The 24,305-nt window shown below is 37.4% G+C and overlaps 1 protein-coding gene across 2 annotated transcripts in view; it reads right to left on the reverse strand.

Annotated features, from left to right (window-relative positions):
* ano8b (anoctamin 8b) overlaps window positions 1-24,305 on the reverse strand; it is a 36,606-nt gene that overhangs the window by 7,493 nt on the left and 4,808 nt on the right. For both annotated transcript variants that reach the window (XM_083558441.1, XM_083558440.1), the window contains exons 2-11: window positions 8,480-8,590; window positions 8,214-8,346; window positions 5,384-5,522; window positions 3,573-3,669; window positions 3,163-3,279; window positions 2,890-3,017; window positions 2,236-2,397; window positions 1,188-1,340; window positions 819-945; window positions 176-231 (exon numbers count right to left, since the gene is read on the reverse strand). In XM_083558441.1, the coding sequence (XP_083414567.1) occupies window positions 176-231; window positions 819-945; window positions 1,188-1,340; window positions 2,236-2,397; window positions 2,890-3,017; window positions 3,163-3,279; window positions 3,573-3,669; window positions 5,384-5,522; window positions 8,214-8,346; window positions 8,480-8,546 (1,179 nt within the window). In that variant the 5' untranslated portion in view covers window positions 8,547-8,590. The remainder of the gene's footprint in view (window positions 1-175; window positions 232-818; window positions 946-1,187; window positions 1,341-2,235; window positions 2,398-2,889; window positions 3,018-3,162; window positions 3,280-3,572; window positions 3,670-5,383; window positions 5,523-8,213; window positions 8,347-8,479; window positions 8,591-24,305) is intronic.

Consider the following 24,305-nt stretch of genomic DNA (forward strand, 5'->3'; position numbering starts at 1 on the left):
CACACACACACACACACACACACACACACACACACACACACACACACACACACACTTATATACACACACACATTCTATTCAACAGACACATCCGAATGCAACAGTTCAGATTATTATATCGTAGCCTGATTGAAATTGGCTTTTGCTTCACATTGCATAAAAACAGACTACTTACAAGAACCATTTTGATGATGAGATTTTTCTCATAGGCACTCTGGAGTCTGTAGTTCTCTGTTGTAATTATAGACAAACACAAGTGAAATAAGCTCTTCTATCATTAAATTTGTGTAATCACTGTATTGTGTTAATGTATATGAATGAGTAAATGGGTTTACAAACTGTATATCAAGAGCTTCACACTTTCAAGGTCTTTTTATTGTATAATATTATGATGTTTATCATATAGACATTTAAACATCATGTACATGCTGCAATAGGAAAGTAATAAAATGACAGGGTGGTACAATGCTGTTAGCAAAGATTTCTATGTTATCTTTCAGTTTACCTCTGATTGTTACAAGTCATGGCTACTGTAGACTCCTTCCAAAAATGTTACATAAATGTGTTCTCCTGGACAATTAACCATTTACAAAATTAACCATTTAAACACTTAGACACATTTTTGATAATTCCACTTATGTGGTGCATCCACTCAGCCTTTTCCTATGAATGTGTTTTTTCTATAGCAATGATTGAATGTATAATGGTATGATGTATTAATAATAATCACTAATGTCAGCAAGCACTACGAATAACACATTATTATTAAAAGCTGCAGAAAAAAAAAAGATTTTACTTTAAAAGCACTGAAGACTCACCCATGTCATTAAGCCAACAGGCTATCTTTCTGTACACCTCATCACATGCAGTCACAGTGATGGCCAGTAAGATTTCAGGGATAAACCTCACCACCCGGGGCAGCTCTTTAATCCCCATCACAAATTCCTGCCAACCGGAAGTGTAAGTCTCTGTTTAGACATCTTGATATATGATACATTAATTCAATGTCTATTCTCCATACACAATTTCACTACACAATGCACCATTTCTGTGATACCATTACAAAATACTATTTATGAAACAGTGCATCCGAAATCCTCACAAACTTCTGTCTGCGTTTAGAATCTGCTTATAAACCTTTATGAGCATGAGAATTATATGAAGCAAAATAATATCATACCACCAACCTGAAGCTCAAAGCAGATGAGCATGGCCAGGAAGACAAAGCAAAGGCAGAAAATACAGACAGGAAAGCTAACCAACCATCTGAACACCCTCCTCCTCCAAGGTGGGTAATAAAACTCCTCACAGCCCGTCACTGGACTGCATCGCTTTACACCCTGGGCAGGAAGAAGACATGCAGATAGAGGAGAGAGAGAGACATATTAGAGAGCGGTTTATAATATAGCTGTTTATCACATTACTACTGTATATTCCACCCATATTTATTCTGTATATACTGAATCATACAACATTCATACTTCTACATAACTTTATTTTGTCATTTGAGCATGTTATCTCGCGACTCTATGCAAAACCTTTGCACAGTATACTGTATATTACTATATATATATATATATATATATATATATATATATATATATATATATATATATATATAATATATTATATATACCTACTGCACCTTCTGTACATTATTCACCTTTACCCCTGTACATATGGACCCAATACACTTATTTATCACACTGCTATTAATTTATTGTAAATAGGCCACTTCTGAACATCTGGTTAGATGCTAAATGCATTTCATTGGCTCTATGTACCTTGCACAATAACAATAAAGTTGAATCTAATCTAATCAAATCTTATGAAATCTTAACTTTGGAATAAAGTACTAACTAATTTTACACATTATACTGTAAAAAAATAGGTTTATACAATTAGGTTAGACTGTACAATGTGGCAAGGAATTTGAAAATAATTGTAAACGTTTTTCTGGTAAAGATGATGACACCACTATTGTTATAAAGCTTACTAAAGCAGATATAACTGAAGAAACTGTGCACTAAAGTGTATAGTGTAAAATGTATAGTCTCCTTCTACTTTATAAACAAACTGGTCTAAATAATATTCCATAGGTTTGCTAGTTGTAACATTATTTAAAGACAAATGCAGTTTTCATGCAGATTTGGTTATAAAGTGTAGCAAACTCACTACCATGCCATGAATTCTTTCTTATATAATTCCCTGAAACCACATTGAATTTTGAGTTACCCTAAACTGTGGCCGTGGCTCTTCAAATGATTCAGCTGGTGTGTCCAACGTGCCCCATTTATATGCCAGTTCTGCTCCTCTTCGCTTCCACCTCTCCAGGAACAGCGTGGCCCACACCACATTAAAGAGCGCAAATACTACACAGCATATATCTCTGCTGGTCTGTGTGAGAAACAGTGCAGGCATCATCAACAGGAGTGGAAGAAATACAAACAGACATGTTGTACACTGATAGCCACTTTATTAGGTACATCTGCTCATTCGTGTAACTATCCAATCAGCCAATTATGTGGCAGCAATCGCAGTTCATATAATTAGGTTGCTACAGATTCAATTGCCCAGTTCTCATCCAGAAGGCATTTGCACTTGCAGAGCTGCCACTCACTGGATGGTTTTTCATGCTCTGTGTAAACTTTAGAGCAAAAAACCCCTGGAGATCTGCGGTTTCAAAAATAGTAAAACCAGCACACCTGGAACAAACAACCATGCCACAGCCGGAGCCCATTCTAATATTTAATGTGAAGCTCTTGGCCTACAGGACTTTATGCATTATGCTTCTGCAACATGACTGCCGATTAGATTGAACTTGCACTAATAACCAGATGTGGTTCCTAACGAGTGTGAATACATGTTTTAATCCCTCTAAATTGTTACCTGATCAGTTTCAGTCAGCATCCACAGTACAAATCCTATCACAGCAGGATACAGCATAGAGGTTGTGTAAAATCCCAGCCAGGCGAAGTACATGGCAATCTTTACTCCAAAGTAATCACATATATCATCTGACAGAGGTAGGGGAAGAAAACAATATGAATATGTATTATTAGTTAAATTAGGTACTTCGCAATTATCAACAGCTATGGCGTGTGTGTGTGTGTGTGTGTTTGTGAATGTGTGAATATAGACACGTAGTAAAAAATTACAAACCTAGGGGCTGCTTCTCACACACAGCTTGCACCCACGATTTCATTAGCTGGCCCAGAATTCTCTGCTCATGGAGGGGAAAGACTTGTTGGATCACACCTCGTGCCATTAGCTCTGGGACTGTAATAAGCGCACAGTTTAGAATTACACACACACACACACACACACACACACACACACACACACACACACACACACACACACACACACACACACACACACACACACACCTCAGAAACAGCATGCAGCCATTAAGATGAAATTGCTTTTATTTTTTATTTTTTTTATTTTTTTTTATGATTGATGAAATATTTTATTGCAACAGAATTAAAAGGCATTGAAAAGACTATTTCAGTCACACTGGATCTATTTTAAGCAACACAAAAACATCAAAGCACAGAGTAGACACGTACTTATGGGCTGCCCTTCAAGAAAGTGGATGTTGTGAAGGACCTCCCCTGGTTTGGCTCTGAGATTATCCAGCCAGTATTTAATTATGTTCTGGCGTTCCTGTGAAGATCCAGAGACAGAAATCCTTTACAGAGTATACTTCAATACTATCTCCTTTTGAACTGATAGTTATGATTATGATTAGGGCTGCTGCTATCAATTATCTTATTAATCGAGTATTCTATCGATTATTCCATCGATTAATCGAGTAATCGGATAAGAAGTACTTTTTCTGTATTTAAGAGCAATGCTAAATAAGAGAGAAAAAGTAAGATGGGTATCTTAAAATGAACAGGTAATTTGTTTTTATTTTTAGAAAAATTTGCATTTGCTGAAATCGCATAAAAGAATATCGGTGAAAACTAAACCCATTTAGTGCATTTAATAGCAATAATACATTAAAATACAAATACAGTGCGATGAAAAAGTCGCTCCGCAGTAGCCGTTTAGAGCAGGTTATGGGAAACTATCCGTTTAATAAACTTTCTTTCGGCTTCTCCCATTAGTATCCGTTTAATGAAACTCATAATTATTCTCACTCATGTATTCATTTATTAAACTCGCACAGTATAGTGATGTGGTTTTCTTGCCTTCGAAAAAGTGCTATTGGGGCTCCTTAAGTAACTCAAAAAAAAATTATCGAGGCAGTTATTTAACTACACACGGTGCACTGTGATTCCCTGTGGACCATCATTACTGACACAAAACAGCAGGTAAACTCTGGAGCGCTCTGGACAGGTAACACAGAAGACGCTGCAGAATAAAAAAAAAAATTGAGGAATGGAGCGAAAACAGTAAGAGGGCGAGGAGAAGATTCATATGGAATCCGGCACATTTTTTAAAGTGTGCCTAATTCTGACTTTTTTCTCCTAATTCCGTTTTTTATTTTTTATTTTTTTTAGCCAATCAGGCAGCGTCACCCTTCTGTAGTGCCAGAAAGCTTTACACATTGACAATGAAATCAGTAGAATCGCATAGTATCAAACAAAGCCTCTGATCCCTGGAGAGAACCCTGTCTAACAATCAGCTCTGGAGGAGACGGTACAAGGCAGATAAAGCAGACGAGGCCTAATTCATACAATAACTTATTAACAATAACTTAAAACTTTAGGCCGACAACATGGTTACCGGTAGATGCACCAGAAATGTTGGATGTTTCGTCGCAATTTCGATCAGAATTTGGAAAGAAATAAAAAATCCGAATTAGGCAAGCTTTTTAATTTTTTGTTTATGTGGCAATAACGGGCTTCCATAGATACAGGCAAAAAAAAAGTAACCTGTATTTTGAGTCATCTGAAATGTATATTTATTGATGATTTTTTCATTTATATATTTGTATTTTGATGTAATATGGCAATTAAATGCACTAAATAGGTTTAATTTTTGCAGATATTCTTAAAATACTTAAAATAAGTATTAAAATACTAATCATTTTAAGAGACTCATCTGATTTTCTCCTGTATGTTTATTTGCTCTTTAATAAAGAAAAAGGACTTCTTATTCAATTACTCGATTAATCATTGGAATAATCGGTGGAATACTCGATTACTAAAATAATCGATAGCTGCAGCCCTAACTGCTATACAAGCTGCACATTGACTACTCTAAAATATATCCAATTGTCATTTCTATAGTATAGTCCCTTGAGAAGATACACTAAAATGGTTGCTGAAATGTGAGGGGTGTACTCACTTTTGTGAGATTCTGTATTTTAAATCACATGCATTGGAATAGTACTCAGAGAAAGCTAAAATAATTTGATGGCATGAATCACCTGTGATGTGAAGAAGCACAGTTCACTCTCAATGTTCTCATAAATGTAGTCCTCCTCACAAGAGAAACTGCGAGATCCACCTCCAAACTCTGGCTTCACTGCTTTTCGTAGTCCCATCTCTTCTGCTCCTCGCAACAGACTAAACAAAAGCAGTACATTCACAGAAAACACTCAAACCTACTCCACATCAAGAATACTCTTGTTTTCAAGCAATCTAGATATAATACAGCGATATACTGTATAATAAAGGGAAAGTTTACACCTCGAGATTCAACTGATATTTAAAAAGAAATCGATTACACACATTTCTTATTAATTCAATATAGTGTATGTGTCAAGGCCACCAAATTTGAAAAACCATGAGTATACTATAAGTGAAATACTAGGAGTAAGACTATAGAGTCATAATCCAGCCCTGTATAACCCTATCTAAATACAAGCAAAAGTTTGTGCTTTGAGATGAACATAAAGTGCCTCTGTTTCAAAGTGTAGCTTTATTTAGTAAGGCACTGCAGCATGGCTGATGTTCTGTGAACAATTTATTCTGTACCAAAGCATCATCAATCTGCTCAGCCATCCTCTTGCCTTCGGCGCCGCACGGAAATAATATCTGCCACAACTTCTATTATCACACCGGCTGGCTGTGCAGACTTCATATTTCCCTCAATTCCAGTATGAGTTACAAGATGGTTTGACTGCTTAACTGATTTATACAGGATATCGATATATACAGTAGTGGATATAAAAAGAGGACCTGATTATCAAAAAATATCAAGCTGGGTAAAAACAATGTCTCCAACTTTGGAACACTGTGGATTCCATCATCAACAAGTGGGATTACCAAGAACAGGATGTCCCTCCAAATTAATAAAATTTATTAAGCAAGCTTTCATGAGGCTTACAGCAATAATAAGGGAGAAATATTCTTCACAAGTCTGGAATATACATTTCTCATTAAATAAGAATCTTTTCAATATTGCCTAAATGACCGCAGACCATGAGGCAGATGTGATGAGACCTAGCAAGAACTTTTTCTGAATAAATCTATACAATATTTTTGGTGAAGCACGGTGGTGGCAGCATTAACACTTATTCAGATAGAGAAAATCATGGAAAGTTTTAAATTTGGGCAAAAACTAAATCCTATTAAAAACCGATCAAATTACTAGAAACCATCTGTGCACAAGAGATGAAGTACTGTACTGAAGTACAGATACATAGTAAAGTCTCCATTTGGGGAGACTTTCTATAACTTCACTACATTTTAATATGAAATATCTTACTTTTTTATTCAACTACATTTTGTAAAATTGGTCGGTTATTTACGAGTGGATAAAAACGTGACTGGTCAAGCACGCAGCAAACCACCAATCAGGGTAAAGCGCACACTTCTAGTACTAGAGTTCTTCTTCACCACCGTATATTGGTAATCTTTTACATTTTAACATGTGTAATATTTTTATATAATCAGTAATTGCAAATAAGTTTGAAGGGGAAAAAAATAGTCCCTATCGTATTATGGTGGCATTTTTCTTGGATCAGCTTAAGCGCTTAGAAGAATCACTGCAAATCAATAGTAAGTTATTCTGACATATGACAAAATTATATTGTATATTTAATCAAATAAGTTCATTTGCTCCCTGATGTAGCAAGAATCAAATTCAAGATCCTTGAGCTCTGAACCACATTTTCCAGACCCCTGCATCTAAACTCTAAACTTTATTTTCAGGGTCTTTGGTATGTTCCTCTCTTAATCTCTAAACATTATTTGCTCCTAAGTGATGGAATAAACCTCCAAAACCTTACTAGGCACTTGTACTTCATTGTATTATTTATTCATTTTAATGTATTATTATTAATATATTAGCCATTCCACCTTGATTATTTATAAAATTTTACAAACTTGCATTGATCACTTGTTCAGGAGGCTTCAGGAGAAATGTTAATTCTTCGCACTGTGTTCAGTACATTGTATATGGTTGCAATAAAAAGATCTACTTGACTTGAATTCCAGGTTATGGACCCTTGAAAAGTTTGTTCAATGCTTTGTATCAGTGCACCTTAACAGTGCAATTTTTTTTACTTTGAATAAAATTTCAGCTCAGTCTCTTCAATGTCCTTAGTAAAATGCCAGCATCGTATTCTATTGGTAGACATAAGCCTACATAAGCATTTGTAAATACTTTTACCTACAGGCCGTAGAATTCATAACGACCGGCTTTTGTCGATTTTGCAGTTGGTCTGATGCATCATCCGAGTCAAGTGACATTTTTGTTGACATAAGGTTAGGCTGCTTTACTGTATGTTGAGAACTTCATGAAAACTGACTTTATAGCTCAGGGTGAAACTGATATGCGAGTATAACATACTGTATTGATGATAGAACATGCTTAGAGACAGATGAAGAAAGACATAATAGTTTAAATAAATTATTCAATGGTTTTTGTACAGGTTTTTACAGGTTTGTTTGTATTTATTCATTTATTCATTCATTCCTATTAACTTGCATAATAATAATCTAACCATTTTTCACAATATTAAAACTATACAACATGCCCATTTTTAATTGGCTCAGAAAACTCATACAACTGGAAAGTACAGTGTGTGGACATAGTGGTACAGTTCAAATAAGAAAAAAGTTCCTCTGAGACACTCAGCTGTCAGTTGTAAGTCCCTGCTAGCACAAAAACCTGAATCACCAGAATATTGAAAGCAGACCTCTGGACCGCTGTATTCTTGCGGTATATTAGAGTACCGGGACTTAATTCTTGTTTAATAACACCCACGCACACATGAACAAACACACACACACACACACACACTGTCTTACTTTTCATATGTTGCTGTGACGAAGAACGCGTAGACTTGTGTGTGTTTGTGGTGTCGTATCTGGATGATAAGTTCGGGGATGCCAAGGCGTATATGATTCAGCAGCCACAGTAATGTGTGGTCGTCTGTGGTGTCTGCAGGGAGATGTCAAAAAAATATGACCCAAGATTACTATTTATTATGATACACCTTGTCATGAGAGAGAGAGAGAGAGAGAGAGAGAGAGAGAGAGAGAGAGAGAGGGGAAAAGAAGAAGAAGGGGAGGACCTGCAAAAGTCATAAGGACGTCACAGTTCTCTGTGGGCACTGTCTTCATCCAGGATTTATGAGACATGATGTATCTCCCAGCCTGCAGCAGCCTCTTTCCAAACAGTTTATCTATGAGCCAGAGATAGAGCAGAGAGCGACAGAGAGAGAGAGAGAGAGAGAGAGAGAGAGAGAGAGAGAGAGAGAATGTCAGTGACCTTGCCATGTTGCCATGGACAGACATACACACACACTGTGAGGCACACGCCCTCTCTTCCATTTCTCTTTGTCCAGTGTAAATGTCACCCACGTTTCCCCTGCAACATGAGAAGGCTAGACATGGCTTGACTTTTCTGTTCACATACCCAAGGCAACACTATCCTCTGGACGTTTGTAAGACCTGTCTTGTGGGAGAAACTAACCATCTATCTGCACTTGGTATTTGGGACATCATCATTATATCATATATAGGACATTTTAACACTTATGCCTCAGTGTTATTACTGAAATGTGGTAGGTGGATGAGTAAACTGTCACAGATTAGCACGTACAAGAGAAGTGTGAAAAGCACCTTTCGCATTGAGCAACTCCAGCCTGTAAAAAAAAAAAAAAAAAAAGAGAGAGTAAAAAATAGTTGAGCAGCATGGGAAAAATCTGAATTGGAAATACGCCCAATGGCCACTTTATTAGAAATAGCTAGAAGCCTGCTCACTCATGCAACAACCCAAAAGAAAGGCAGCAAAAAAGTGTTCTAACTATTGTTGGGAAAATGCAAGTTACAATATGTCAAATATGTACGTGGGTACGTAATAGCCACCAATAGTAAATTAAGTAAATGAAATTCGTTACTGTACTTAAGTAGCTTTTTTTGGCGTATTTGTACTTTACTGAAGCAGACTTTTACTTTAACTTCCCTACATTCATTCATTCATTCATTTTCTCCCGCTTATCCGTAATTCGGGTCACGGGGGCAGCAGTCTAAGCAGGCCCCCGCCTTCGACTGCTGCCCAATCCCCACAGCACCGTCCCTTACGGTCCCTCCTGCAGGTGGTGAGCCCACGGGAAGGCGGCCCCACGTCACTCCGACATCACGGACCTTGATATTTCCCTCGTAAGGGACCCCCGGAGCATAGAGGGTTAAGGGCCTTGCTCAAGGGCCCAAGAGTGGCAGCTTGGCGATACCGGGGCTTGAACCCCAGACCTTCCGATCGGCAACCCAGCCTTAACCGCTGGAGCCACCACTCCCCCTACTTCCCTACATTTCGAAGTGAAATATCTTATCAGTCGTTCCTCTACAGTTTAATTCTGATCACCATCACTGCACACCTCAACATTGTTTATCTGTAAATGCACATTCGATGCAACCCAGATGAGGATGGGTTTCCTTTTGAGTCTGGTTCCTCTCAAGGTTTCTTCCGTATGCCATCTCGGGGAGTTTTTCCTTGCCAAAGTCGCCACCGGCTTGCTCATCAGGGACAACCTTACACGTATAAAAAACATCTTATTTATTTTTATCACCACATTATCTGTGTAAATCTGCTTTGAGACAATGTTCATTGTTAAAAGTGCTATACAAATAAAAATGTATTGAATTGAATTTTTATTTGAGTGAATAAAAACTAGTCAAGCACGCAGCAAGCCACCAATCAGGGTAGAGCGCACTTTGTTTTGCACAAACTTAGCACGAATATATGAGTTCAACAGCCAGCAGAACATTTTAAGAGTAATAAATGATGGAAGAAACTCCGGACTCTAACTTGCCTCAACACTAAGCAAGTGTCTTTTGACAAAAATTATAATAGGACATTATAGTCATAATAAATCATAGTACTTAAGTACATTTAAAGGCAAATACTTTTGTACTTTTACTCAGGTGAAAGTTTGAAGGAAGCAATTTTAATTTTACTGGATTAATATTTTACTGAGTGTATCTCTACTTTAACTCAAGTACATGGTTTGTGCACTTCATCCACCACTGATAGCTGATAATTTGTGTCTTTGAGCTTATGTATGCAATACAGGAGCAGCAAAGCAAAGATGTCTTGGAGGAGTCACATGCTTGCTCCATCACTCTCCAGATGGTACATGTTGTGTCAGACAAATACATATTGAGTTAAAAAAAAAAAAAGCTAATGTTAATTGTTCACAAAAACAACTGAATGAGGAAAGGCTGTGCTCTCAGTCAATTTTGATGCTAGATAAGCTAGCTTGACTATTTCAGAAACTGCAGATCTGAAAATTCCACAAACAACATTCCCAGGAGTTTATCCAAAATGATGCAAGCAAACAAACAAACAAACAAACATTCCGTGAGAACACTGCAAGCAAAAACAGAACCTTGCTGATGAGAAAGGTCAGAGCAGAATGACCAGCTGAAAGTAAATCTATAGTAATCTATAGTACCACTCTTTACAACTGTGGTGAGGAGAAAAGCACCAACATGTCAAACCTTGAGAAATATGGACTGCAACAACAGAAGACCACATTGGGCTCCACTTCTGTCTGCCTGAAACAGAAATCCAAGGCTATAGCAGGAAAAATCTTATATTTTATGAGCACAATTTCATATAATATTTCCAGAAAGTGGCATAAAAGAAACCCAGAAAGCAATTTTATATCTTATTAATCTGATGTGCATTTTAAAACGTGCAGTATGTGCAGGTAGTTGGTTTCAAAGAGGCAGCTGTAAAAACAGGGTGGTATGGAGACGGATGATCCGCTGTGGCGAACCCTAACGGGAGCAGCCGAAAGAAGAAGATATGTGACTTAAGTTCTGCTTTTGATGCCATTGTATCACTTAATGGAAATGTAGTTGCCTGGATCTATCCAAGTGTCTTAAGTTGGTGTCAACTAAATTAATTTAGCCAGCTAATTGCATTACATGAAAGCATTCTTGACAATGTGTCAGCTCCTTTAAACATGAATACTGTTTAGACTAACTCAATTTAAAATAATGAAGCAACAACTTTGTCAAAACAAAGGTATTTTAGACCAGGTATATTAAATGATCAGGACCTCATGACAAAACATAACTCACATAATATAATGCATGCATACACACACAATTCAAATAATAGACTGGGAAACCCAAATCCAATTTGCCAGTTTTTAAAAAATATATTTTTTTTTACATGCTTAGACCTGTATGATTGCTGTGTATAGCTGTGTGTGTAGCTACCACACAGTAGGACAAACAGCAGAGGGTAATGTTTTTTTTTGTTAAAGCTTACCGCACTGTGACTTTAATCTAGCTACCTGCAGGACCGCAGTGCCTTTCTGCTCACTCGCACAGGCATAGGCAGGCTTCTACAAATGCTCATGCTACAGAGACCACCACATTTTATAAACTGCCATCTGGCGCAAAATGATCTGCTATTAATTAATTCCCAATAAAGTAACCACAAATGCATGATTCATCATTTTCACACAGGTTTCATGGCCAACCTAGAACTGGAGCTAAATATCACTCTAAAGCTATTAGGTAGTACAAATGATATTGGCATTTTATATTAACTAGCAGAAAGATTCTATTTTGCTTGGCAAAAACTTTGACATTTTCCTTTGGAAGCATTTGAAGAACCAGCTCTGGAGAGTTCTATGGATGTTAATGTTTCTAATAACTCCTTTTTTGTAAAAAAGGGAAACCCTCTATTGTGGGGTTAGTGATAGAAGAGGGTTTTTACCAGAGGGACAAATTCAATAACAGTGTATGTTCTTTTTTAAAGACCTTTCCTTTTTTTTTTATTTTTTTGATATTTGTCCATCTGTCTTAGTTGAGGACAAAATAACTCTGCTACTGCAGACAGACAAAATAATATTACCTTCCCATAACTAACTGTTAAAGGTATCTTCTGTCAAATTAAACTGTCATCACTTAGTTTATGCTTGATTTGTTTCCTGGGAGATACTAGCATTAGATGTACATTATATTCTATTTATAAATTCCAGGGTAACATTTGGTGCTGTAGAGGTGATTATTATGCCACTGACTATCTAATACAACTCTGTAATGTTTGCCCACCAGATGATTTTTCAGAAAAAAAAAAGATAAAAAATGCATATTGGTTTTTTTTGTTTAGCTTTATTTTCCCTAGTGCTTTAACCCTGCTTTGACAGCAATATATGTCTGCCATCTCTGCCAGGGGATGCTGACTCATCAACACTCTCAGCAAATTTGACTATTTTGTTCTTCCCTATATTGTTCACTTGGTTGGGTAAGCCAACCAAGTGAAGAGATGGAGAGATGAAAAATAGGTGAATAATAATACATTCTTATTTGACTTTTACACTTTCAACCTTATTTATTACTTCAATCACTAATCCCGATACAAAAAACAATGTACAGACAGAGATGTAAATCAGGAAAGTTTCCTACCAATAACTCATGTCTTTATATAAACGGGCCTGTTACCTGGCAAGCTCCTGAGATCCTAAAAAGACTCAAAATTAGTTCTTTATTAAAGGCAAGGGCATTTGGAGGTAAACCAGTTAAGCCTACTAATAAAACATTTAGGCCGTCCTAATATCAGCTGTAGGGCAAATAAATGCTATGTGTTATAAGAACTTATTTACAGTGATGAATACAGGGACATTTCCGATTAGATCCAGACTGTTTTCAATTCCTAGATTTCTTTCTATTTATGTACTTAGATATTCCAATTTTAGCATATATTTTAAATGAGAAAACTCAATGCTTATTTTTTTGCAATTCGTAAACGATGTGAAAGCACAATACAGTAACATCAACTTTCTAGCTTATGAGAAAGTCATTTGGCAACGTGTTCCAGTGTGTATTGCACTCGTTCTACACAATAATGTCTAATTTGTGTCTGGTAAATAGGCCACAGTTTTATTTTCTGATAATGATATAAATACTTTTCTGTTGCGGTGTACAAAAAGACAGACATTCAGACCTCGGATGTGACCACAGGCATGTGTGGTACTCGAAAGGCGAAAAGTGTGTCATTGGCTAGTTTAGACATGTATTCATTTGCATCTCAAAATAACGCATCCGAAGGTATCCTAAACTACTGTACGCCTCCAGCTGGGGAAGAACCAGATACGGATGGAAAAGTCAGGTGTCCCAGTACATTTGTCGATATTATGTACATCTCAGATATAAAAATATCTGAAAATATCAACTGTAAAATGTTTTTCAAATTTCTCTTATTGCCTCCAGTACTTTAAATAGTCTTCCACAGGCTGGAGACAGACATTATATTAACAACGTGCAGAATGTTAAAAATACTACATGGAAAAACGACATGCCAATTTAACGTTGTTCATTCTGTTCGTCTCATGGTATAGTGTCTGCAAATAAAATGTCTCCTCTATGATTAACTTTTTTCATACAAAATTCTATTAATTAATAGCACGAGTAAGCATTGGTTAGATTTGTTTTATTCTGTCATTCATGTTTGAGCCATAAGGCAATATATCATCACTGGATGCTGGATGTATTTACGGGAAACTACAACTATGATATTGTGACATATATCGATATTAAGAGAGAGGCTGTAGCAGTACCAGCTGTATCTGTCATTATAATGACCAATTATATCCTGCAGGATCGCGCACATTGCTTTGTTTTACCCTGTAACTGATTTTTTTAGTAAAGACACAATGAAGCTGATGTAAACCACAGCAACTCAATTTAAAAACCTTCTAAAGCATCCATCATTCTGAGATTGCTGGAATACGTAGATGTAAATACAAATTAAAGTGAAGTCCTTGAGTATATGGGCTGCTTTAATATGCTTTAAAAAGATGAGTTAAAAAAAACAAATACAAGCTTCAGAGATGTTTTCTTTTGCAAACTGCCGTTGCAAAATGATCGTGCAAGATTTTCTATTTTCCCCTCAGCACTTCAAAAAAGTTACATTAAAGTTTTCAGGGCAAAGATCTTTGTGCTGTGCAGTTTCTCAGTAAAAATGCCAAGCTGCATATTTATCTTATTGCCTTTAAAAATTAAAAGGAGAAGCAGGTGCTATTTTTTTTTTATATAACTGATGACAAGAACAAGAACTAATTCATGGAAGTTCCATGAGGTATCTGTATATTTTATAAAGAAAAAATTTGATGTGCTCTTCTTAAATAAATAAGAAGTAAAGCATTGTTTAAACCGTTGGGATTGTTATAGGAAACTACCCAATCATTTCTTGTTTGGCTGCATTACATGTTTTTTTTTTAACACATATATACTGAACAAAATTATAAACACAACACTTGTTTTTGCCCCCATTTTTCATGAGCTGAACTCAAAAATCTAAGACTTTTTCTATGTACACAAAAGGCCTATTTCTCTCAAATATTGTTCACAAATCTGTTTAAATGTTGTGTTAGTAAACACTTCTCCTTTACCGGGAGAATCATCCACCTCACAGGTGTGGCAAATCAAGATGCTGATTTAACAGCATGATTATGTGCAGTTTTATCACACAGCACAATGCCACAGATGTTGCAGGTTTTGAGGAAGCGTGTAATTGGCATGCTGACTGCAGGAATGTCCACCAGAGCTGTTGTCCGTGAATCGAATGTCCATTTCTCTACCATAAGCCGTCTCCAAAGGCGTTTCAGAGAATTTGGTAGAACATACGACCGGCCTCACAAACGCAGACCGCGTGTGACCACACCAGCCCAGGACCTCCACATCTAGCATCTTTACCTCCAACATTGTCTAAGACCAGCCACCCGGACAGCTGCTGCAACAATCGGTTTGCATAACCAAAGAATTTCTGCTCAAACTGTCAGAAACAGTCTCAGAGAAGCTCATCTGCATGCTCGTCGTCCTCATTAAAATCGTGACCTGACCACAGTTAGTCATCGTAACCGGCTTGAGTGGGCAAATGTTTACATTCGATGGTGTCCGGCACTTTGTAGCAACTCTATGCGAAGGACATGACCCACCCGGACCACCCAATACAGTAAAACTGCCCACTTTAGAGTTGCTTTTTATTGAGGCCAGCCTGAGGCACCTGTGCAATATTCATGCTGTCTAATCAGCATATTGATTTGCCACACCTGTGAGGTGGATGATTCTCTTGACAAAGGAGAACACAACACTTTGGTTTATTTCACTTATTCAACTCAAATTGTGAAACTTCTGTATTAAATAAATTCAGTGCACACAGACTGAAGTAGTTTAAGTCTTATTTAACAAAAACCCACCATCTCAAAATTTTTTTTATACTTTTATAAGACTAATCAAAAAAACATTTTTAGTGAATTGTTGGCCTTCTGGAAAGTATGTTCATTTACCGTATATGTAGTCAATACTTAGGGGTGGGGGCACCTTTTGCTTTAATTACTGCCTCAATGGAGGTGATCAGTCTGTGACACTGCTGAGATCATGTGGAAGCCCAGGTTTTTTTTGACAGTGGACTTAAGCACATTTGTTTTGGTCTCTTGTTTCTCATTTTCCTTTTGACCACATAGATTTTCTATGGGGTTCATGTCTGGTGACTTTGCTGGCCAGTCAAGCACACCAACACCTTGGTCATTTAACCAACTTTTGGTGCTTTTGGCAGTGTGGGCAGGAGCCAAATCCTGCTGGAAAATGAAATCAGCATCTTTAAAAAGCTGGTCAGCAGAAGGAAGCATAAAGTGCTCTAAAATCTCTTGGTAAACGGGTGACTTTGGTTTTTAAAAAACATACTGGAACAACACCAACAGATGACATTGAACCCCAAATCATCACAGACTGTGGAAACTTAACACTGGACTTCAAGAAACTGAATTTCTCCACCCTTCCTCCAGACTCTAGAACCTCGGTTTCCAAATAAAATACAAAACTTGCTCTCATTTGAAAAGAGGACTTTGGACCACTGGGCAACAGTCTAGTTCTTCTTCTCTTTAGCCCAGGTAAGATGCATCAGACATTGTCTGTGGTTCAGAAGTGGCTTAACAAGAGGAATACGACAAATGTAGCCAAATTGAATATATTTAGGTCTGGGTCTGAATACTTTCCGTACCCACTGTATATATACAGTGAGGAAAATAAGTATTTGAACACCCTGCTATTTTGCAAGTTCTCCCACTTAGAAATCATGGAGGGGTCTGAAATTGTCATCGTAGGTGCATGTCCACTGTGAGAGACATAATCTAAAAAAAAAAAATAAAATTCCAGAAATCGCAATGTATGATTTTTTTTAACTATTTATTTGTATGATACAGCTGCAAATAAGTATTTGAACACCTAAGAAAGTCAATGTTCATATTTGGTACAGTAGCCTTTGTTTGCAATTACAGAGGTCAAACGTTCCCTGTAGTTTTTCACCAGGTTTGCACACACTGCAGGGGGGATTTTGGCCCACTCCTCCACACAGATCTTTTCTAGATCAGTCAGGTTTCTGGCCTGTCGCTAAGAAACACGGAGTTTGAGCTCCCTCCAAAGATTCTCTATTGGGTTTAGGTCTGGAGACTGGCTAGGCCATGCCAGTACCTTGATATGCTTCTTACTGAGCCACTCCTTGGTTATCCTGGCTGTGTGCTTCGGATCATTGTCATGTTGGAAGACCCAGCCTCGACCCATCTTCAATGCTCTAACTGAGGGAAGGAAGTTGTTCCCCATAACCTTGCAATACATGGCCCCGGTCATCCTCTCCTTAATACAGTGCAGTCGCCCTGTCCCATGTGCAGAAAAACACCCCCAAAGCATGATGCTACCACCCCCATGCTTCACAGTAGGGATGGTGTTCTTGGGATGGTATTCATCATTCTTCTTCCTCCAAACAAGTTTAGTGGAATTATGACCTAAAAGTTCTATTTTGGTCTCATCTGCCCACATGACTTTCTCCCATGACTCCTCTGGATCATCCAAATGGTCATTGGCAAACTTAAGACGTGCCTGGACATGTGCTGGTTTAAGCAGGGGAACCTTCCGTGCAATGCATGATTTCAAACAATGACGTCTTAGTGTATTACCAACAGTAACCTTGGAAACGGTGGTCCCAGCTCTTTTCAGGTCATTGACCAGCTCCTCCTGTGTAGTTCTGGGCTGATTTCTCACCTTCCTTAGGATCACTGAGACCCCACGAGGTGAGATCTTGCATGGAGCCCCAGTCCAAGGGAGATTGACAGTCATGTTTAGCTTTTTTCCATTTTCTAATGATTGCTCCAACAGTGGACCTTTTTTCACCAAGCTGCTTGGCAATTTCCCCATAGCCCTTTCCAGCCTTGTGGAGGTGTAAAATTTTTTGCTGTTTTGGACAGCTCTTTGGTCTTGGCCATGTTAGTAGTTGGATTCTTACTGATTGTATGGGGTGGACAGGTGTCTTTATGCAGCTAATGACCTCAAACAGGTGCATCTAATTTAGGATAATAAATGTAGTGGAGGTGGACATTTTAAAGGCAGACTAACAGGTCTTTGAGGGTCAGAATTCTAGCTGATAGACAGGTGTTCAAATACAGCTGCAAATAAGTATTTGAACATGGATCATCCAAAAGTATTCGAAGTATTTGCAAATAAGTATTTGAATCATATATTTTGATTTCTGGATTTTTTTTTTTAGATTATGTCTCTCACAGTGGACATGCACCTACGATGACAATTTTGAACCCCTCCATGATTTCTAAGTGGGAGAACTTGCAAAATAGCAGAGTGTTCAAATACTTATTTTCCTCACTGTATATATATATTAATATATATTAATATATATATTAACATATAACTGCATGCTCTGTACCCTGTTACTGTGTTCTTAGTGTGATATTAATCATTTAGAACCCAGAAGTATCAACCTATTCTGATGTAAACATGAACTAGTTAGATAGTTGAAGATAAAGACCTATGTAAATGTCCAGAAACAGTTCCCTCACACATTTGCAGAGACATACGCTACAACAGTCAAGGACGTGTTTACAACCCAAGATATCATCATTTGCAGCATGTAAATGAAGCATGCCAAAGCATTCTGGGGGCCTTCAGTGTCATGAGTGGGTGGAAGCCGATGTGCCTTGGATACGCCAGCATTGGAAAAATATGAAAAGAAAATCAGAGCTGTTAAAAACTTATTCTTCGAAATCAAACCTAATCATCATAGACACCCTGGAGGCAGCCCAGATCAAAACCAGCAAAAAAATCAACCTCCCACAATGCATCAGTCACTTACATTGTACCTCTACAAATGGAATACATTAATCTCATAAAAGAATTTGAAACTTAACAGATGTTAATTATTGGCAAATAGTGGAAATATTGAATTTCAGTAGCAGACGTAGTATATATATTGGTGCATTAATGCCACAACTGTCATTTCCTTTCCCAGCAACAGAGACTACCATGGAAGAATTCTCATTAAAAACAGTTAGCCAAGGCTAAAGGCTGCCAGGATCTCCACAAATGGCATTTTGTAAACAAATGTCTTAATTAGGTTTCCACTTTAAAGCTGCCACAGGCAAACCAATTAGCACTTTTCAATTTATATAAAAAGAAATGCTCCTATGCAGCTATAAAACATAGAAAATCTTATGAAAGCTACCTCAAACATAGCATTTGATTATTTGTATTTGTATTCTACTACTGCTATCCCTGTGCTCTGGCTAACAACTCTGTCAAGTTACTAATAAACACAGCCAAATAATGCTGCATCTGTCACAAGGAAAAATGCTGATATGTCAACAGATGTTTTCACTATCCAGCTAATTTGACAACTAGGTCAACACTTTGGTTTCAGCCTACATGCTACAGTCATTTGTGGTTTTTTTTTTTTTTTAACACATTTGCAGTCAGCAAATGTAACCATTGTGCATTCTTTATTATTGTCCACGTTATAAGGCAAAGCCACCAAATTGTTTTTTCTACTCAAAATGCTAAAAGTGTGTCAATGGCAACCACCCAAATACACTATATGGACAAAAGTTTGTAGACAACTGACCATAAGATTCATGTGTGTTTTTAAACATTTTGCCCCTATTTGCTGTTATAATAAACTCCACTCATTTGGGAAATTTTCCTCTAGATTTTGGAGTGTGTTTGTTAAGATTTGTGCTCATTCAGCCACAGGGGTTTTAATAATGTCAGGTGCTGATGTAGGCTGAGGAGGCCTGGGTTGCCGTCTGCTTTCCAATTCATCCTGAAGGGACCAGAGCTTTATAACAGTCCACTCAATATCGTCCACTTCAACCCATGTAAACCATATCTTTCAACTGCTTGCTTCCTGCACAGAGAAATCATCATACAGCAACAAGTCTGGCTCTCCTGGTTTTACATGAAATAAAAATTGTATTCAACCACATTCAAAGACATTTATACAATTGTGTGTCCAACTATGGCTAAAGATATTTAGTAGAGGTCAACCGATGCGAGTTGTTTTATATGATGCGTGGACGATTTTCTCTTTTCCCCCTTCATGTTATAAAATCTATTAGTTAATTAATAAGATGGTCGGCTTTAGTTTTTTCCACACCATTGGCTCTGTTCAGACGGCATCCGCTGTTCTTTGGCCGATTCTGCAGGTCAAATCAGCGGCGGAGCTCGCCGGCGGAAAAGAGAATCTGATTGGCTATTTAGCTTACGAAACACGCTTATTGTCATTCTTGCTCTTGTCTTTGCAACTAAGCAGACATCATTGAATAAAAGCTTCAGGAATCCGTTAGTAATGATCATGGCAGGTGGAAACGCAGATTGCTTTTTATATTTACTGTTCTAGCTTTTCTGGTTTCCCTGTTTGGATGCAAAATACAAACTCCTCCCACCTGCTGCTAAGGGAGAGTTATGTTCTCTCACGCAAGCGTAGAATGGACACGCACGTTTTTTTTTTGTGTCAGTTTGCTTAACAATCTACAATAATTTGCAGCACAATCGGCTTATGCCGATTAATTCAAACGTGCCAAAAATCGGCCTGATTAATCAGCCGGCCAATCAATCGGTTGACCTCTAATATTTAGTGTTCCACCATGGACGTTAGACAAGGATAATACTTATACTACTAATAGTATTAACACCACCACTAACAACAAAAATAACTGCATTAATGACACAATGCAATCAAGTAAATAACAGATGGCACACTGGAAACTGCAACTACAGCAGATGCTGTCAAATAGAAAGATATTATTTCAAAACGATCAAGATCTTTCAAGAACGTTGGCCAAAAAAAATACATTCTAATGACATTTTGAAAGTCTGTGAAAATGGGTAAAGCATTGTTGGCATGTGCACTGTTTTTATTGTGCACTTTATTAGAGTATCTGTTACCTCCTTGTAATTTCAAAAGCAAAAAAAAAAATCTACCTAAATATAAAATCTAGAGCAGTCATGACTTCAGGCACTAGATGGTCAACTCATTTAAACCCTTGTACCACTTACGGAGGGCCTTCTGCCACTGTGATTGTTTTGTACCTGTATTACAGGTACATTCTGAATTGCAGCCAATTGTTTCTCCTGTCTAAAAATGTTCCTGTTAAATTTATAAAGCAAATACACTTGGCCCCTGTGGTTGTTAAGGAGGCCTTTTGTGTTAGGTCGAAAGAGAACTGAAATGACAGGTGATTGTGATGAGCTAATGCTCTAAGAACAGCTTACAGTAACACGACACGTCACATTGCAGGCACCCAGAGTGGCATGGACATTTAGGTAGCTGTAGTTGGAAATGTGTTCAAAAAAGCAGGTAGGAAGTCATTCACCATTTAGCAAATAATCCTTATTTGCTGTTATCCTTTGACTCAAAATATAAACTTTACATTTCAAAGAAAATTGTTGAACAAAAAACTTGCCAAACCCACTACCAGTGATTACTGTATACCCCTGAACAAACATTACTCTCCTAAGACATCTAGACCCATAGCAGAATTAATAATTGTCCTTATGTATGTATAAATAACAATAACTACACATATTTGATGTAACTATACTATATACTATTGCACTATAGGTAATCATTGTTCCATAATCTGTTTTTTTCCAAGATACTGTATAGCCAAGCAAAATTGATTCCCAAAGGAAACATTGCTCATTCAGGCTATTTCTGAATAATATATAAGTAGCTACTACGTACTATACAACCACGAGTTATGTTCCTCCTCATTAAAAGTAAATATGGCATTCTCTGAATTGCAGTTCCTTGGTATCTATGAGGCTGAATACAGCTTTGTGAGTGTGCATGTAAATTATAAATGAGCAAGTGAGCCTGATTCTGTAAACACTTTTTAACATATGAATGGGAGGAAAATATACATACTGTGTGGATCCGTGAATAAAAGCATCATCAAGACATAACAGCACAAGTTGATAATGTGCATGTGATCAGATGTTCTGGAGCACAAAGTTATGACATCACATATCATAACTTTGTGCTCCAAAACATCTGATCACATGCACATTATCTACTTGTGCTGTTAATATCATGAACAGCAGCTACGCTAATTCCTCTCCACTGCTTCTCTTTCTCTCCCCATCCCGAGACACCCTGAGGTTTGGCCAGCTCCAGTCACCTCCCACCTCGTGATGATTACGGACCTTTGAAGAAGTAGATGCCGAACTCGCAAACATCCCGAACCATCTAGAGACGTACCAGTGCCATTTGGATCCCGCTACATGTGTGGAGTTTGACATTGGACCTCCTGGAGTGTTTAAAGGCTCTGGCATGGAGAAGCTGATGCTGGATCTGTGATGATCACAAATGCTGAGCTTATAAAACTAGGAGCTACTAACCATAAAGACTGTATAAGACTGCAGAAAGAACATCTCTCCAGTGTTCTGTATTGTTGAAAGATTTATGATCAAACTCTTGATGTCACCCAAATGATGATGGGTTCCCCTTTTGAGTCTGTGAAAAGCGCTATACAAATAAACTTGACTTGACTTGACATAAGAATAGGTTAATTTTTTTTTAAACACTTTTAAGACAAAAAAAGAAAATACATTTTAGTCATACTTTCATGTAAGTTTTAGCAATACATATATATATATGTAAAAGGCATAGATGTTTGTGGTTTGATAGAATGGTGAGTCAACATTTTATAAATTAATATGATCAAATCACAAAATTGCCCCCCCCCAAAAACCCCTCGTAATTTTCTACTTGGTTGGATCAGATGAAAATTCTCTCAAATCCACTTTTGTATGAAAGGGTGAAAGCTTTATCTGTGACACTTAAGCCAACAAACTACATGCTTTGTCACAGGTCACATAACCCATTTAAAGGAAAATGCTAACTGCCTTCTTCCTCATACATGAGCTCATATGCCCACAAAAAGCTAGTTATCAGTAACAGGGGGGGGAGAGTATTCCCTAGTACCCAAAACTGCCAAATTCACTTCCTTGGTTCCCAGTAATAAATACGGAAAACATATTTTTGTCAAACCAAGTAATAGTAGTAGGCCCAAGTCATAACGTCACTGATTTACCTGACAGCTTCTGTCATCACACTGTAACAAATGGAATTCTCTCAGTGGCTCAGGTATGACTTTCCTAAAAGTAATGTATAAAAGTTTGACCTTGTTCTTAATGGATTGACCAGAAGAGGATAAAGAAGAGTGATCTTAATTTGAAATCTGCCTTGATCCCGAAAAAGAGCAACCATGCCAGGAAATGGCATAATTACACACAATTTTTAAGAGAGGAAAAAACATGTCCGTCCTGTTTTCTAGCTCCTGTTTCTTTAAAATTTCCATACGTGCCAGTGTCCTCTCACTTCGCGTTATCTAAATGGTGTCAAATACTAAGAGCTGGTGTAATTGCGCTTCATATATGACCTTGAGCGTAGTACCAAGAGAGATGAGGACAGAAAGTGTGTTTCAGCACACTTTCTCTAAACGCATGACATGAATCTAGCCCGATCAAAGCGAAACGGTTAACAACAAAAAAACGTGCATATATTTGACGCAGCTTTGACGGAAACTTTACCGTTACAATTGTTTTTAATCCACTCTTAAAGGTCTGGACATTTAGCTTATTCTTTCATTTCCAGGAATATATGGCATCTTAAAGGTTGTAAAAAAAAGCTATTTGGCAGAGGATTAAAGCCGACTTTGTACAAGACAAAAAGCTCTGACTCAACCCTGGATATATTTACATTAAGAGAATACTGAAAACAAATATTATTATTATTATTATTATTATTATTATTATTATTATTAAGTTGCTCTTTGCCTAAAGTGCATTAGAGAGTTTCTTTTGAACCGTATTTTTTAGTCGTTTCTTCAGTTGTAGATACAAAAAGCAGATGCTGAATGTGACTGATAGGACTGTAAGCAGATACGCCGGCTCATACGCAAAGCAAAAATGTAAAAAAAGGAAGAACATCCAATTGAGTCTAAGCTAATTTAATAACAACACAACACTCAGATCTATCACCACATTCTGAATGATTACACTTCTACAGAAATCCTAAATGGAAAATGGAAAAAAAAGGGAAATGATGGTGAAATGGCTGAGACAAAGAAAAATGAGATTCGGCGAGTGAAGGCACATTTAGCTTCTGCACCTACAACCTGGAAAAATGGGTTCACATCAGCACAGAGAGGTAGGATGAGAAACTTATTATAACAGAGGTTTAACGTTAAGAAAAGTAATGAGACATAAGCAATTGTATTTGAAATGCTTTTCCTAACATGGAAAGGTGACGATGCATTTTAGATTTGGAGGGGAATTTCGAAATAACCATTTAATTATCATTGCAAGTAATCATCTAAAAAGACTGTCCACTGCTCGCTAATGAATTCATGGATGCATGACAAATGCAATCCTGTGTATTTTATGTTAGGCTTGTGTCCCAGGCGCTGACTCGGCACAGACCTGAAACAACCTTCAGGTGTCTATCCAAGTTATATGTTTAGAAATGATTCGATTAATTCTGCTCAATGAAAGCGGCGTTAAATCTTCATTATTTAAATCTAAAAACATCAG

Source organism: Silurus aristotelis (assembly GCF_946808225.1).
Source record: "Silurus aristotelis genome assembly, chromosome: 13".
Lineage (NCBI taxonomy): Eukaryota > Metazoa > Chordata > Actinopteri > Siluriformes > Siluridae > Silurus > Silurus aristotelis.